Genomic DNA, 15,760 nt, shown 5'->3' on the forward strand with positions numbered 1-15,760 from the left:
GAACTTGTTCGATTATTTACGTACCAAATCGGAGTAGAAATTTTCGAATTTACTAAAACCACTATGCCTTAAAATTGCATTTTAGGCAAATGTTGCCGTATGCTAATAATTTGGTATCACTAATCTGAATAAATCTACCGATGAGATGTTTATATTTATAACATTGCTTCGGAAATAAACGAACGAGGTTAAAAATAACTTATTTTACTATATAAAAATTTTCATTTTTTAATTAAGCATACTCGTAAGCAATTCGGAAGACTATATCAAGTAAGAATTTATTTTAGAATTTGAAAAAATATATCAAAAAAAATTTAAAATTTGTTATTATGCATTTTAAAATACCGATCGTTCATTGTTTCACATTTATAATACTTATATACAATGAATTTTAATACATTTTAGTTAAATATAAACAATAGTTTAAGAAATAATTTTTTTTTTGAGCGGCATAATATTACTTAAAAACAATTTTATATATATATATATGGAAAAAATAAACTTAACTGGAAACGTACAACATATTCTTCCAGCCACAGACTTTTTTAGTTGGAGAAAATTCACAAACCCTCATCAGAAAATTTAGTCTTTTTTTGAGCCTATCCTTTGGTATCCTTTACTAGATGTTTCCAAGTCTTCCCAATCGTCTTCCTCCCATCCCCAGTTACCTTCTACTTCGCCATTTCCAGATTTAGATTCCTCTCCAAAATCTATTAATAGCTTTTCTCCTTCCTGACACTGTTTAATATCTTTTCCTTTATTCGAGTGATTAATACTAGAACTTTGTTTTCCTTTGCCGTTCTTGTTGGCACGATTCGGTTTCGACTTCCATTCTTCCGCATTCCACTCGGCGGCGGCCGAAGGCGATTTCTTTGTTTTCGCCGGGCTGTATAAATAAATAAGAAATGTAGCTTTTTCTCCGTCAATTAATACATTCTTATTGTAAAAATCAAAATACTTTCATTTGTACTTTATGGAAACGGATAAGTTTTACAGTATTGAAAAAAAATTACTTAAATAATTCAGACAATTTTTCGTATGAATTTTATTCTTCCAATGAAATTGTTTATAGATATTTAATAATAATCACAATTTATTGAAGATACTAAAATACAAACATTTTAAATAAATCACATTTTTGTTGGTTTGTCTTTCACTTTTAAATGTATTACTTAAAAAGCAATCTAAATAAAATTCAACACTAAACTAACTGTTTCTACAGTAATAATAATCATTATTTTAATTTTAATACTTTATCAAATGATATTATATTCTGAAATTGTATATAATAATTTATTGTGTGTGGGTGTGACACAAAAACTAGCTTCCTGTTTAATTGTTTGATTATCCAAACCGTAATTATCCAATCCGGGAATTTTTTTACGGCGGTGTCGGACCACGCTCCTCGTTGCCGGGCCGCCCTAAGCCCGTTCGAATCCGTAATAAGTATTGAAAAAACCTTGGTATATTCGTATCCGGATAATAGTATAGTAATATTTAAATAAATAAAATCTAATTTTTTTTAAAAATCTACCAGTATTGCATTTTAATGTTTAGTATTCTACAAAATGTGTGTGTGTACGGCATTCCACAATATTGTCAATAAAATCTTTACTTAGGGATATCCACAATATTGTCAATAAAATCTTTACTTAGGGATATCATATAATGTATTCGTAGTAACAGTTCAAACGTTACAAAATATAAGATTTGGATTCGTGTTCATTCAAACAGCTTTGAGTCTCAATCAAATCCATATTAGCAAGTTTCTATTGTATAATAGAATCACTAGTTGAAACAATACAAAGATATTTCTTGATTTTCAATATTATTTTATAAGGTTATCATTCTTACTTTACCGCTAATCTAAGTACATATTAAAAATCACAATGCTGGACAGCAATTTTTAATTTAAAATATATGTGCTCCCCATTTTAATAGTGTCTTGTCCCTCTACGTCATACTTTTCCCGATAACAGTAAAGTCGTGCTGGTCGTCCATCTAATCCCATTCTGGGAAAATTTTTGAATTGAAATAATGTGGCTTTCGGTCCAAACTGGAAGTTTGTATATACAGTCAAACCTGTCTATAACAAAACTTACATATACAGTGGAACCTCACTTAACGGGCATAATTCGTTCCAGAATCCTACTCGTAATGCGAAACACTCGTTAAGCGAAACAGTTTTTCCAATATAAATTAATGTAAGATACAATAACGCATTCCATGCCTATAAAAATATTCAAATATTTTATGTGTAACATTTGTTCAAAGAAAATTACACAATATACATTGTTAAGGAGCGTTGGTGACTAGAGGTAGGCATTAAATTTAATACGAGATGGAAGCATAACTGCCTACCTCTAGTCAAATTAATTAATTTCTAATATTTAATTATAGCCTTTACATAGCCCAAGAATTTGGCATATTGTTTGGTGTGTTTAATATATAACGGGCGATGGTTGTTGATGTTTATGCGTAATATATGTGAACACAAGTTTGGAAAAATGTTTGATCACAAGTAACACTAAAATGCTAGCAGAACGAGTGCTAAACACAGACCGACGGAGCATGCGCACAATCCAGGATTTCCTCTTTTCGTCACTCGTTATGCAAAACATTGCTCGTTAAGCGAGGTTCCGCCGTAGCGAAAATCTTTCGTCGACGGAAAATTTCTTCGGTCCCTCGAATCGTTCGCAAAAATTAATATAAATTAACCTGGACCCGAGATATCCCATTTCTGAATCGGGAAGTTTTTGACACTAGATGTTGTTAGTCGGCATAATTTTTATATCAAAACTAACTTCCGAAATATAAATTTTTTGTTTTTACATTTATTAATGTGTCTGTGCAAAATTTAAAAAAATAATTTTGGACAAAACGATAGCCATCGTTAATTTTTCTAAAATGTGGAATTTTCATTAGGCTTAACATTGACGAAAATTCAATGTGGAGCGACATGCAATGGAAAAAAATTTCAACGTGGCATAGGTTAAACTGGCTGCTCATTTTTATCTTAGAGAACTTTTTTACGCATAAATGAAAAAATAAAAATATTTGTTATTAACTGAAAATTTGTTCTAGCGGATGATGATTGTTCGATCGAGTACCGAGGTACCACTGTATTTGATTAATGTGATTTTGATTTACATGGCAACATTGAGAAATTTATTAATTGCATAAATCGAGGAATACCTATAATAGGTAAGCTGTCTACTACAGAAGAGTTATTTGGTCCATTGGGGTTCCGTTATAGGCAGGTCTGGCTGTAGTTAATTGTTCCTAAGCTTTCCATATCTGGTCTCAACTGTCATCTATTAACTCCGTTCTTGAGATTAAGGAAGAACAGGCAGATGAATGCATGTGGAAATTTATAGGATATAGAATGTGTTAATTACTATACTGTATTTCTTTTTATGTTCAAAACTTCATTACTTAACATCTGTACTGAATCACAAATCATACCAATCGCTTCATAAATATATCCCTACTAAAATAAATAATCATGTACCTGATGTGTGTTTTATTTTGTTAATAATTAATAATTTTTACCTTGTTTGCTGGCTTTTGTTTTCGTCGTCATGCCAACTCCAAGAATCCTTATCTGGAGAATTTGAAGTTTCGTCGAGTAAAGGTGTATTACTTTTATCTATATCTTTATTCCTACTAAAAAAAGAAATGAAAATACTTTCATAATGATGTAATTTATACAAATCATTAATATTTCACCTTAATTGATTTAACACACAAAATTTCCAGTCTCTTTGTCATAAGTCAAAAGTGCTCTTACCTTCACGACAAAACGAGTGTCTCGATATATCATTCGAAGACAAAAAAATAAAAATAATTTCCTATTTTTTTAATCAAATTTAAATTTCGTTTTCTTTTTAATAACATTATTTATTAAAAACTATTTTTCAAAAAAGTGCTTGCTTATTTATTTCAATTTAGATTGTGTAATAAGCAAGTATACAGTCTCAGAACTATGGTGAGTGCATACGGAATGGATTTGACAATATATGTTTCTCATATATAGATAGTTTTGTGTAATTAAAATTAAATATGTAAGTTGTGCGTAAGTATCTACAGACAAACTAATTAATTTGTCAATTTTTTAACATGCATTTGGAAAACCTACTTTTGGTTTTCCAAATCCTATCCCTCAATTCCACCTCTCTCACCCGAATTAGACCGTTAATCAAGATTTTACTGTTGTTGTTAACCATAAAATTTGAATGATTTATTTTTATTAGTATGTTCTTCACACACAATACATCATCATCATTAGTTTAATAGTACAGGTATCCCTTGCTTAACGCAGAATTTGATTAACTGTGGAACACAATCCCTTTACATACGTGGCAGATGTTTTAATTAACGCGGCTTCGTCGGCCGTCTTTACTTAACATAGATACGGTATTTGATTAATCCGTCGGTGCTACCACGTATATCAAAATGGTGTTAATTAACCACGTTAATCAAGAGATAAATTTTTAAATAAGATTACAGGTGTGTCATATTATTACTATAATTGATCAATATGAAATAATACAAAAAGTTACAGAAATCTTATTTACTTTTTTTATACTGGATTACAAGTAAGCTAATACATATAAAATCTACACTTATATTTCATCATCACAGAAAAGATAGTTTGTCATAGAAGGAGACTATACCATGATTTGAATGATTGATAAAGAAATTAGAGCTAAGTTTTAAATGTTCTTGAATTTAAGAATTGACAATTTAACTTTCTAACTGAACTTATTCTTTAAAAATAAATTAGTCAAATATATAGAAATTGAATTGTGTACAAACATTTCAGCAGTTTACCTTTTAATTAATTTTATTTTATATAAATTCTGTATGCACAGAAACTAAACTGCATGTAATTCATTTATAGTGAAATAGATATGTTAGAAGAAGCAAAGAAAATATTATAGAAGAGATTTATTATTAATAAATCACGACAAAGCAATTTGATACAATTGCATTCATTTATTAACTTATGAAGGTTTGTTTAGATCTTCTACTCATAAGTTAGATAAAACAGAACTGTTACTTGCTAAAATTTAGATTAAACAGGTTCCGTTAAGTTCCAATTTTCCTAGAATTCATTAATTAGCCAAAAAAGTTCTTAACCCCTTTGTCAATTCAACTTATAAATGTTTTACATTAAAATTTTGAAAATGAACAAATTTTTTCAATTATTAAAATTCTTTAGGTCTAATGAATTTACAAATTAATGTAAAAATTTGATTATTTTACTTAAATGAATGTGATAAAAAAACAACGTATCATCTTTTAAATCAAAACTAGATATGGTAGAACCCCAATTATCAGAGGTAAAGTGGACTGATAACCAAAATCTTGGCTGCAGCCATTTCTAAGTTTTAATCTGAAATAAAAGATTTATCTGATGACACTTTAAATGCACTCAGATTATAAAAAGAGATTTAAATTATATATAACAACAACAATTTTTAGATCACTTATTGTACAGCTAAAGCTATAACAGTTTTAAGAATGAAAATGTGCATTATTGTACAGTATACTCCCGATTACCTGGGCTATCGTCGGCAACGGAGGCACGGATAATCTGCAAGTCTATTTTAACAGAAACTAATCGATTTTTCTTTCATTTAATATTTAATTTTGTGTTAAATTTAACATAACAGTAAATTTTCTCCCTCCTTGTCTGGGTTAATGCTTCCTGATGTAGCCCAAAGTTGGCTGATTGCACAGACTTATCACACCTTGTAGGTTAGTCTGAGGCCAAGTTCAGAAGTATGTGCTTTATTAGTATTGGAAATGCACAGTCTTTGGTTAACAATTCAGTTGAGAGCAAGTTCATGTTATGTATATACACCAGAAATTCGGCTTACAATCATCCACACTTGCCGTTTGGAATGACGAGGTGCTACGAGTCTGAAATACATTTCCAATACTAATAAAGCATATACTTTTGAACTTTATCTCCAACTCCATCATTTACTCTACAAGGTGTGATAAGTCTGCGCAATCAACCAACTTTGAGCTATATCAGGAAGGTTAATGTAAGCAGTTTATATATTATGAATAAAATATGTTTTTAGAATGATAAATTAATTAATTAGTGAGCTTTAGATGTGATCAGAGTTAAACAAATTTTTGAAGTAAACAGAAAATTAAGAAAAATTTATTGAACTAGCATCTCACAGTTCACTATCAATTTCTTGTATTACTAACTGGGAATGACAGGTTACCATCTAGAGACTGTCGTAAAATGTCATTAACTTTGAGATATTAATGATTTACTGATAAGAAAATGATTCAACTTATTTAAAAAAAATAAAAAAAGAAAACACAGTATATAAGTAAAGCTGTACTGTTCAAGAATCACTTACTGTACTTGTTACACCATTTAATTTATGCCTTGACGATCTGAGAGTTCTGATGCTCAACATACAATTTTAAACAGTTAAAGTTAAAGAGACAGAAATATTTGCACTAAAATAAAAAAAATCTATTTCTGACAAATTTCTAACAAGATGTAAGCATGCATTAATAATCTGCAAGTTTTATATTCGAGAGTATACTGTAGTTACGTAGGAATGGATTATCTCACATTGAAGTTAAATGATAAAAGATAACAAAGGCAAACCATTTTGCAATACACATTATCATTTTAAACTTTCTTTTATGAATTGCAATATAATAGTAGTAGTATATTCACTAGCAGGTTCATCTCAGATAATCAAGGTTCCAGCGTAAACATAAAAACGAATCAATTTATAAAAATACATTACTTTGAATCCTTATTCATGGAGCCTCCTAGAAGAGAAGATTTTTCTGTAGGTGCTCCTTCTGCAGTTTCCAAAGTTGTTGCTTTTTGACTAAACATTACAGACAAATCTTGCCAACCTTTCTTACTTACATCTACAACCTGAAATATATTGCAATTAATTAACTTCTTTGAAAATCTTCAATAAATTAAAAAGTATTTAGCAACTTCTTTAGAAGAAATTGTAACAAATTCATTAATATCTTTACTTTTATATAGTTTAAAAACTTCACAAACTTTAAAGTTCTAATAAAATTTTTAAATTTCCAATTGTATTGTTGTTGCGTGTACATAACAAGGGAAAGAATTGGGAATTGTGTCAAATTTGACCCTCTGAATTTTTTGCAAATCACCATGTTTTGAGATCTCCTGAACAAAAAAAAAATCTATGGATCTGTATGTGTGGTGTCTGTTTTCTTTTATGTCTCAGGAGGAGGTAAAGATTAAAAAATGAAATTTGGCACAGTACCTTGTGTATAAAGAGAATTGATGCTATTAAATTTTGGTGGTTAAAGGTCAAGAGAGTGGGGAGACAGGGGAGTGTTACGCATCATAATGGAGAGAGGTCAGACTTAATGAAGATTTTACTTGTTATTAGCAATACATTTCTCTTTCAATCAAAGTAGTGACGAACATGCTCAATTTACATTGTGCGTTCATCACTACCCTCAAAATTAAACTTTTTGCCATTTTATAATAACTAATAATAAAAAAAGTTTGTATTCGTCAAAAGTATTGAGTGTTCTAATTTATTTGAAGACAAAATAAATGCTAAATGATAATATTCTGAAATTTAGTATTCATTTGCAAAACTCGACGAAAATGAAATACATATTTCAAGAAAGACGATGCCATATCACAGTGCATCGTCGCTCACCTTTCAATGAAATTACTGCACGATATACTACATAACTCAAGAGGGTTAGACTCCAATTCCCAGATTTATATGACTACAATTTTTGTGGAGAAAAGTAAATATTTATAAAGACTAATCAGTAGTGGGTCATAAATTAAAAATTATTTCATTACCATGGTAAATATAAACAAATTAATCTGAGCTTGCAAAATAATAAAAAATATATCCAACACATGCCATAAAATAAACAGATTGTGCAATAAAACCATAAAGTCAGTTTAATTTAAAGTATTCTAATTTTTCGATTTGTTTTGAATAGCGAAATTCTACGAAGAGACTTTTCAAATGCATTTTTTCGTTAAACAATCAAATGAAACTAATGTAATTTGACAAAAATATTTAAAAAATGGTTAGGAAAATATTTTATTTTTAGAAAGAAATTATGCAAAAAAAAAGAAAAATCATCATAGATAATTGAAAATTTTGAACAAAATATTCAATATATACAGGTAAATTGATTAAAGATCAATCAACAAATAAGAATACATACATACTATTAAATTAATAGATGAATATAATTCTACTTTGTTCAAAAAATATACTTTTATTCCTTCATAACTAAATCCCTTGTAATATATAAATGATCAAATGTTATTTTATTTCTAAAAGTGACAATAACATTCACAAGTGCAGTACATGCAATGAAAGGAAATGCATCAAATTTTATCCTTTATAACAGAATTTTTCCATATAACAGTTAAAGCCAAATGATTTTCTTGTAAAAATTTCTAATAAAAACTAAAAGTTCAGGATGAAATCTATTAATAAAAAAATCAATCAATTTAGATTGATTAAATATAAATTCAATCAATCTAAAAAATACTTTTTTAATAGTTATATAATACATCAATGCTTAACAAAAACAAAGAAATTTTCAACTTTTGTTTTATTTTGTACATGTATGCTTTTACTCAAAATCTCTGACAATTTACTTATAATAAATGACCTTTTTTGCTGGCTTTCAATGTAATTTAATGGTCATTAACTTTATATAAATTATATAATTACTAGATAACAAATAATTCAAAAGGGTCTCAAATAAACATACAGATTAATAACTTAATAAATATATCTGTAATAATTTCATATTACTGTTATTATGCTTATGAAAACTGGATTTTATTTCAACAAGTATAACACAACAGTCATAAATATAAATTAAACATAAATCATAATTTGATAAATAATTTTTTTTTTTTTAGAATAAGCCAAAACCAATTTTAGCAAGCTGCAAACTCATCAACAAAATAAAATAAAACAAAACTTCTTTAACTCAAACATCGACTCAAAATTTTTAAAACTAATATTAAGAACGTACCTTATTTCCTATTGTATTTACTTGCGTTTGGAGATCTTCAATTAATGAGCCTTCTTTTACCTGGTAAAATATTTTGAAACTAAAAATATCAAAGCCATAAAGCAACTTAAAAATAATGCTAGAAATTAAATGCAAATATTAAAATGAAACAAAATTTTTGGGATAAAAATGAATAAAATCATGCAACGTGCATAAAAACTAAAAAAAAAATTACTTGGCAAAATATTTTACAAAATTAATTTAAATATTTCTCAGCAAAAACCATATTTTTCGTTCTCTAATCTACATTTTCCTTTACATTTTATTATGGATATAAATATGGCAAGGCATCAAAAATCCAGACCCCATTTTGATTTTCAAATATACTTGTAAATTAGCATTTTGTAGTTAAAATTCCAAACACATTTTAATTCAAGTTTAAGTATTCTACATTCAAGTCAATATTTCACAAGAAATGTAAGAATATTTACAAAGATTCAAAATATAATTTACAGAATTCCGAATAAATGTTTAGAATGTCCGCGACACAAGGCCAAAATTACCATTGAAAGATTCGTTATCCATTTTTCAACAACCAAATCTGGATTTTTGATGCTCAATGCATTTTTAAGAAATTTAAAATTACCAAATAAATATTAATACAAATATCTGTCAAATTTATTCTATTAATTATCATAACTAATTTATATAGAAAACTAATACTTTATAAATAATATAAACAAACAACTGATGGAGAGTAGCCTTTTACTTTCATATCCTCAAATTATCATTATGCTTACAAACTGCATTTGAAATGTATGAAACTTTTACAATTAGTTTGTAATCATCTATATAATAACAATAGTAAGAAATTCTTTTTTTTTTTTTAAATGTCCTCTTTTCTATTCCGTAAAAAACAATGTAATAGAACCTCGTAAGCCACTAATCGGGCCCCGAACCTGTTAAAATTAGCAAGTATTTTGAATTATTAACTTATCCAAAATTTTTTATCCGACATATTCTTAAATTAATGTATAGTTTCTGAATAAACTTTACTTGCATTAGCCCATTGTATTATGTCGCCACGACCGATACCGTTCACTTTTTTTTAGATCCGACAAACTCGGTTCATTCATAAGGAGATTTTTTAACCTCTTTCTACAAGTAATTGTATGGCCATATAGGAAGGAAGAGATGGGAAACTAGCTTACATTTCCTATTTCAATAACAAATTTTTAATTTATTTTGAGGGTTTGTGTACACCGTGTATCTGGATGGCACGAGGCAAGAACAATAATCATGGATTTGCAAGGTCTTATTATATTTTGAAAAGTTATATAATTTGATAGATTTGAGAAACTATTAATTTCTTATAATTTCAAAATAATCCAAACAGAAAAGCACATTTAACAAAGCTGTTTAAAGATAACAGTCATATTATATAAAAACATAGAAACTCAATGTATAAATATCCACCAATACAGAAAGTGAAACTAATATCCTACTTATGAATCATGTTTTATGTATTAATTGTAAATATTTAAAATTATTTCTTATAAATATAAACATTAAAACAGTACAGTAAAACCTCATTTAGCTCTTCCTGGATTAATACTGATACAATATAATGCAGTCTGCTTTAAGCCTAAAAACAGCTCAAAATTTATGCTGAATTCAAATTATCATGGCATTTCGGTGATTTGTATATAATACGATTATTCCCAAACACAAACCGATCGGCAAAAAGTGGCAATTCATTATAGCGCTGTACTTCTCCTAAACCTATGTTTATTTGGTGTGTTTGTTTTCGTACGTCATGTTCATTAGCAGTGAAACAGTGTCCACTCTATTAATATGATTTCGAGCACTGCGTAAAATGTTATTAATTCGTGTGCTATAATCATCAACACTATCGTGTAAGAAAATCAATAAAAATTCTATTTGTTCATTAAAAATTAATCCTTATTATCCAAATTTTAATATATATTCAATTTAGTACAATTTCATTAATATATTTGTAATTTATTGTAATTTTTTAGATTATTCAAAATAAGTGAGTGTAAAGATAATACAATTAAAACAAAAATGACACAAAGAAGCATTTTGCTCAACATTAAAATGCAGGTGCCAAGGCGGCAGGAAAATGGTAAACATAAAGTCGACATCGGAACCACTAAGCCATAACTGAAAGAGGAAATTATCCTCCAAAACTACTTTTTAATGTTGATGAGACAGGACTTTTCTGAAAGAGAATGCCAAAGCACACATTTATAGTGCACAAACAAAAGCAAGCATCAGAATTCAAAGCTACAAAAGACCATTTCATCCTCCTTCCGGATGTAATGCCAATTTTAAATTAAAACCACTGCTTGTGTATCATTCCAAAATGCCAAAAACAACAAAAGGAATTTTAAAGTCTAGTTTACCTATAATTTGGAAATTTAATAAGAAATCTTGGGTCACTAGAGACATTTTTGAAAATTGGTTTACCACATATTTCTGTCTATCTGTTAAACATTACTGTGAATTTAAAAAAATTGAACCGAAGGCTCTATTACTGGTGGATAATGCTCCAAGCCGTCCCACCAACTTGTCCGACTTAGACACTTGCATTCCCATTTGCAGTTTTTCGACCATCCAACATCACTACTTCATTAATTCAGGATGGATCATACAGGAGTCATATCAAATTTTAAGGTATATTGTCTTCATTGCACATTTCAGCAACTTATTGATAAAACAGACAGTGAAAATAAAGAATAAATTGTGCAATTTTGGAAAAAATATATCATTATGGATGCCATAGGCCATATTGACTTCGCTTGGCAAGAATTAACTGATAAATGCATGAACAGAGTGTAGAAGAAGGTATGATAACCAAAGGTATCCAAGGATTCTCAACGAGAAGAGCCTATTATTGACCAAATTGTCAACCTAATCAATACAACAGGACTAGGAGATGTAGACGAGCAAGATATCGAGGAGTGACCGCAGGTTTCCGGTAAGAGCCTTACCAACGACGACCTTCAAGAACTGGCAGAACAAAAAATTTGTGTAGAACTGGAAAATAATGATTCTGAAAACAAAGAACCCAAAGAACTTGCTACAGACTTTTCTTAGTAAAACTTTGGTAATGATAACTGAAAGGAATGCAAAAGCAAGACAAGATGTTTTGGATGTAATCTCTTGCCATCAACATTTGCTTAGCAAGAGAAAAAGAAAGCAACAAATGACACCAGAAGACCTCATCGCAAAAAAATCAAAAATTTCAGAAGAGCCAGGATCTTCATCCTTTCAGAACCTTCAAAAATGAACTTTATATTTCTGTGAGCATATGTTTGTGTCTTATGTAACATATATTATTATGCAAAGTAATATAAAAGTAAATTAAAATTTGTTTATTTTTGGTCGAGTGTTGCCCTTTCCCTATTTATCGTGTGTTAAAATGACCTCGTTTAATGCCGTTTCATTTACTGCTTTGTCATCTAGGAATGCATCCTAAACACTAAAGGAGGTCTTAATGTAATTCTAAAAAATATTTTACAATCATTTAATAAATTACAAAAATTAATTTAAATATTTACATAATTCAACTTCAAAAGGAAATTCATAAAAATTTCTTTAATATATGTTTTCATTTAAAAATAAGATGGTTAAACAGATAAATTTCTCAAATAATTTTCTATAAGCTATATTTGATATCTGAGAAATCTGAAAAAAAAATATGGGGTATATACTTACAAATAATGTCGATAAAAGTTAATACATTAAAATACAAATGGCCAAACATGCAAGTAAAAACTGTCTTAGGAAATACACAAGCTTTTTGAACTATCATTCTGTAAGCTTTTTGTCATTCAAATTTTGAAATCTTTTATATTATTTTACTTTAATCACTTAATGGTGATCAGTAAAAATTTCAAAAGAACCTGACTGATTATATAATTAATCTTTAATTTACTACCCAAATTAATAATTAAAGTAACAAATAACAATTTAAAATTATGAAGTGAATATAAAACATCAGAAATAACAATTGAAATTTCTTCCATTTAAATATTAATTTTTTCTTAAATCAAATGTTCACTTGTTAGATTACAAATTTTTCAGATTTTGGAATTTAGAGTGACACACAATTTTTATATAGTTCCAAATAATGAAATAACCAAAAATAAGTCAGTCAGTAAAAATGTAACTGTTTTATCTGTATTCCATAAAGTATGGAAGAACAAGTTAGTGTTAAAAGACTACTATAAAGACATTACTTTTTAATTGCCAAATTTCCTATATCGTATGATATTACAGACAAACACACTGTATTTTATATTATACAGTATATTTGTATTGCATATAACTCTGTAAATTTAATATTAAAGAAGCTTATTTTTTAACAAACCTTCTCATTTACAGTTTCTGTAATTTCTGTTACTTTCTGAGATGCAGCAGATCCTAATTTTACAACCTTAGAAAGAAATTAAGACAAATAAATACAAAAACATATTAAAAATTTAATACTACTATCTATAAAATTATTAAATTTTTCTTATAGACTGAGAAATGTAAGTTTGATAATTCAGCGAATTACTATTATTCACAAAAATATAGATTTACCAGAAAAATTTTTCTCAATACAAATGAAACTGAAATATTTTTGTAATCATATAACAATAGTACAATAATTTATAACTTGACATAACAGATGACAAAATATCGTATTTACCCGATTGCGAGCCAACCTTTTTTAATTTTTTTGTGGTTCGAAAAATGTCCCTTGGCTTAGAATTGATAACATTACTACAGTTGGTAAAATGTGTGATTCCCTTTACCAATATAGTTGAAAGTTTGGAAAAATATTACCAAAAGCTGGAAAATATCGACTAGAAGCCAATATTTTCCGGCTTTATTTTATATATATTTTTCTGCAAATTTTGTATGCATGCATGGAAAAATATTTCTAGAAAAGTCATCACTAGTGTGTTTAAAAAGTATTCGATCTCGAATACGCTCGACGGCATAGAAGACGATGCTCTGTACAAAGACAATAACAAAAACTGAGTGATGACAAATCCGAGTCATCCGAAGACGGCAACAGAACAATTATATGGTGTAAAATTTATTCCTTTCCCGAAGCTTGATTAATAAATTTTCATCTTTTATTTCTTTCCGTTTTTTTGAACAACATAAAAAGTGAGATTCACATTAATCAATTAACCGGTGTTATTACGATTAACATTTGTGAACATTTTCATAACCCCTTCTGGGCTCTTCTTCAGGCTTCTTTTTTATTCAAAAATTAATTGGTTAATGTGAGTTGCACTTTTTGTGTGTGTTGTGCAGTTAAGTCATTGTTGAACAATTATTTCTAACTGGATCTCATCATTTCCTTCTCCATCCTCTTACTTCTAGCCTTGTATACAAACCCGTGTCATTGCCATTCCCAAACCGGGCAAAATTTTAGTAGTAGGTAAAACCTTCTTGGTGTCAGAAATTCTGAATCACTTATATTCATCACAAAATTCAGCCAAAACAAAACTCACATTATCAATAGTCATTAAATTTAGTAATTATGATTAAAATTAAAGTTTTTTTAATAACAAAGATATGATAAATTTATTAATTAAAGTATTCATGTTTATCAGATTAATTTAATGATCGTTAAAATTGATTAACCTTATAATTTGTTTAAATAAAGTTGTTCATTCACATTATTACACTCAAATTAAATACTTACACCCTCTGATGCTTTATAAACAAATTTAGTAGCTCCAGAAGCAAATGTTGACCAACCCTAAAAATAAAAATATATATATATATATATACAACTTCAAATTCAAATTATCTAACAATCAATATAAAAGCAAATTTTAAAAATGTTAAATTTGTTTTTAAAAAAGACAATGTTAAAACACTTATCATAAATTGTTTGAAACTTTATTATTATTTATTCAGTAAATTCATAGATTTTCAATTAACATCATTTATAAGCTATAAATTAAATTCAAAATCATAAAATGGTAATTTAATTATTCAAACTTGATGGGACAAGAGGTATTTTCAAATAATTTAGAAATTCATTTGTTTTTATCTTCTGAATACATCAAGCACCATGCATTTAAAGTTTCATGAACTATAAATACTGTAATACAATTACTATATTTGAAGGTAAATTAATTTTTATTCAAAATCTTACATAATGTTACATATATGACCTAGTTTTGTAGCACTACAATTGATTGCACTAGTAGTTGTCAGTTACATAGAGAGTTTGGTCTCTATATTCTATTTGTGATAGAATGTTACACATTCTAGTTTTTTCTTTTCTTGTTTTTTTTTGAAAACAGTTCAGATAAACAAGTTTCTATTGTATTTTGAAAATTAATATAAATATTTTACTAATAATTATTTACTTTACTTCAATCAGAGCTGTACAGCCAGACTAACAAAACCTGTAATCCAGCTCCTTAATTTTTATCTCTCTTACTATTTCTTCATAAAATATCTACATACATGTATATTAATAATGGTAAATGATATTATACGACATTTCATTACCATCATATAAATAATCAGGCTACCCTTTTAGACTTATAACCTATATTCAAATATGCCTAATGGTTATTTTAACTGTATCTTTAGGGCTTGTTTTCCTTTATTTTCCCAATTTAGTGATATTACAATAATGGAACTCAATAAGAACAGAAATGACCATACATTTTTAATACTA

At 28.0% G+C, this 15,760-nt stretch overlaps 1 protein-coding gene across 4 annotated transcripts in view; it reads right to left on the reverse strand.

The window, feature by feature from the left end:
• Positions 1-256: 256 nt before the first annotated feature.
• ArfGAP1 (ADP-ribosylation factor GTPase-activating protein 1) overlaps positions 257-15,760 on the reverse strand; it is a 64,769-nt gene continuing 49,265 nt past the window's right edge. For 2 of the 4 annotated variants that reach the window (XM_067279084.1, XM_067279085.1), the window contains exons 7-12: positions 14,768-14,824; positions 13,433-13,498; positions 9,058-9,117; positions 6,789-6,925; positions 3,553-3,666; positions 257-886 (exon numbers count right to left, since the gene is read on the reverse strand). In XM_067279084.1, the coding sequence (XP_067135185.1) occupies positions 583-886; positions 3,553-3,666; positions 6,789-6,925; positions 9,058-9,117; positions 13,433-13,498; positions 14,768-14,824 (738 nt within the window). In that variant the 3' untranslated portion in view covers positions 257-582. The remainder of the gene's footprint in view (positions 887-3,552; positions 3,667-6,788; positions 6,926-9,057; positions 9,118-13,432; positions 13,499-14,767; positions 14,825-15,760) is intronic. The other 2 variants (XM_067279087.1, XM_067279088.1) reach the window with 2 other exon arrangements.

This window comes from Centruroides vittatus, unplaced genomic scaffold (genome assembly GCF_030686945.1).
Source record: "Centruroides vittatus isolate TY-2023 unplaced genomic scaffold, ASM3068694v2 contig_854, whole genome shotgun sequence".
In the NCBI taxonomy this organism is placed as follows: domain Eukaryota; kingdom Metazoa; phylum Arthropoda; class Arachnida; order Scorpiones; family Buthidae; genus Centruroides; species Centruroides vittatus.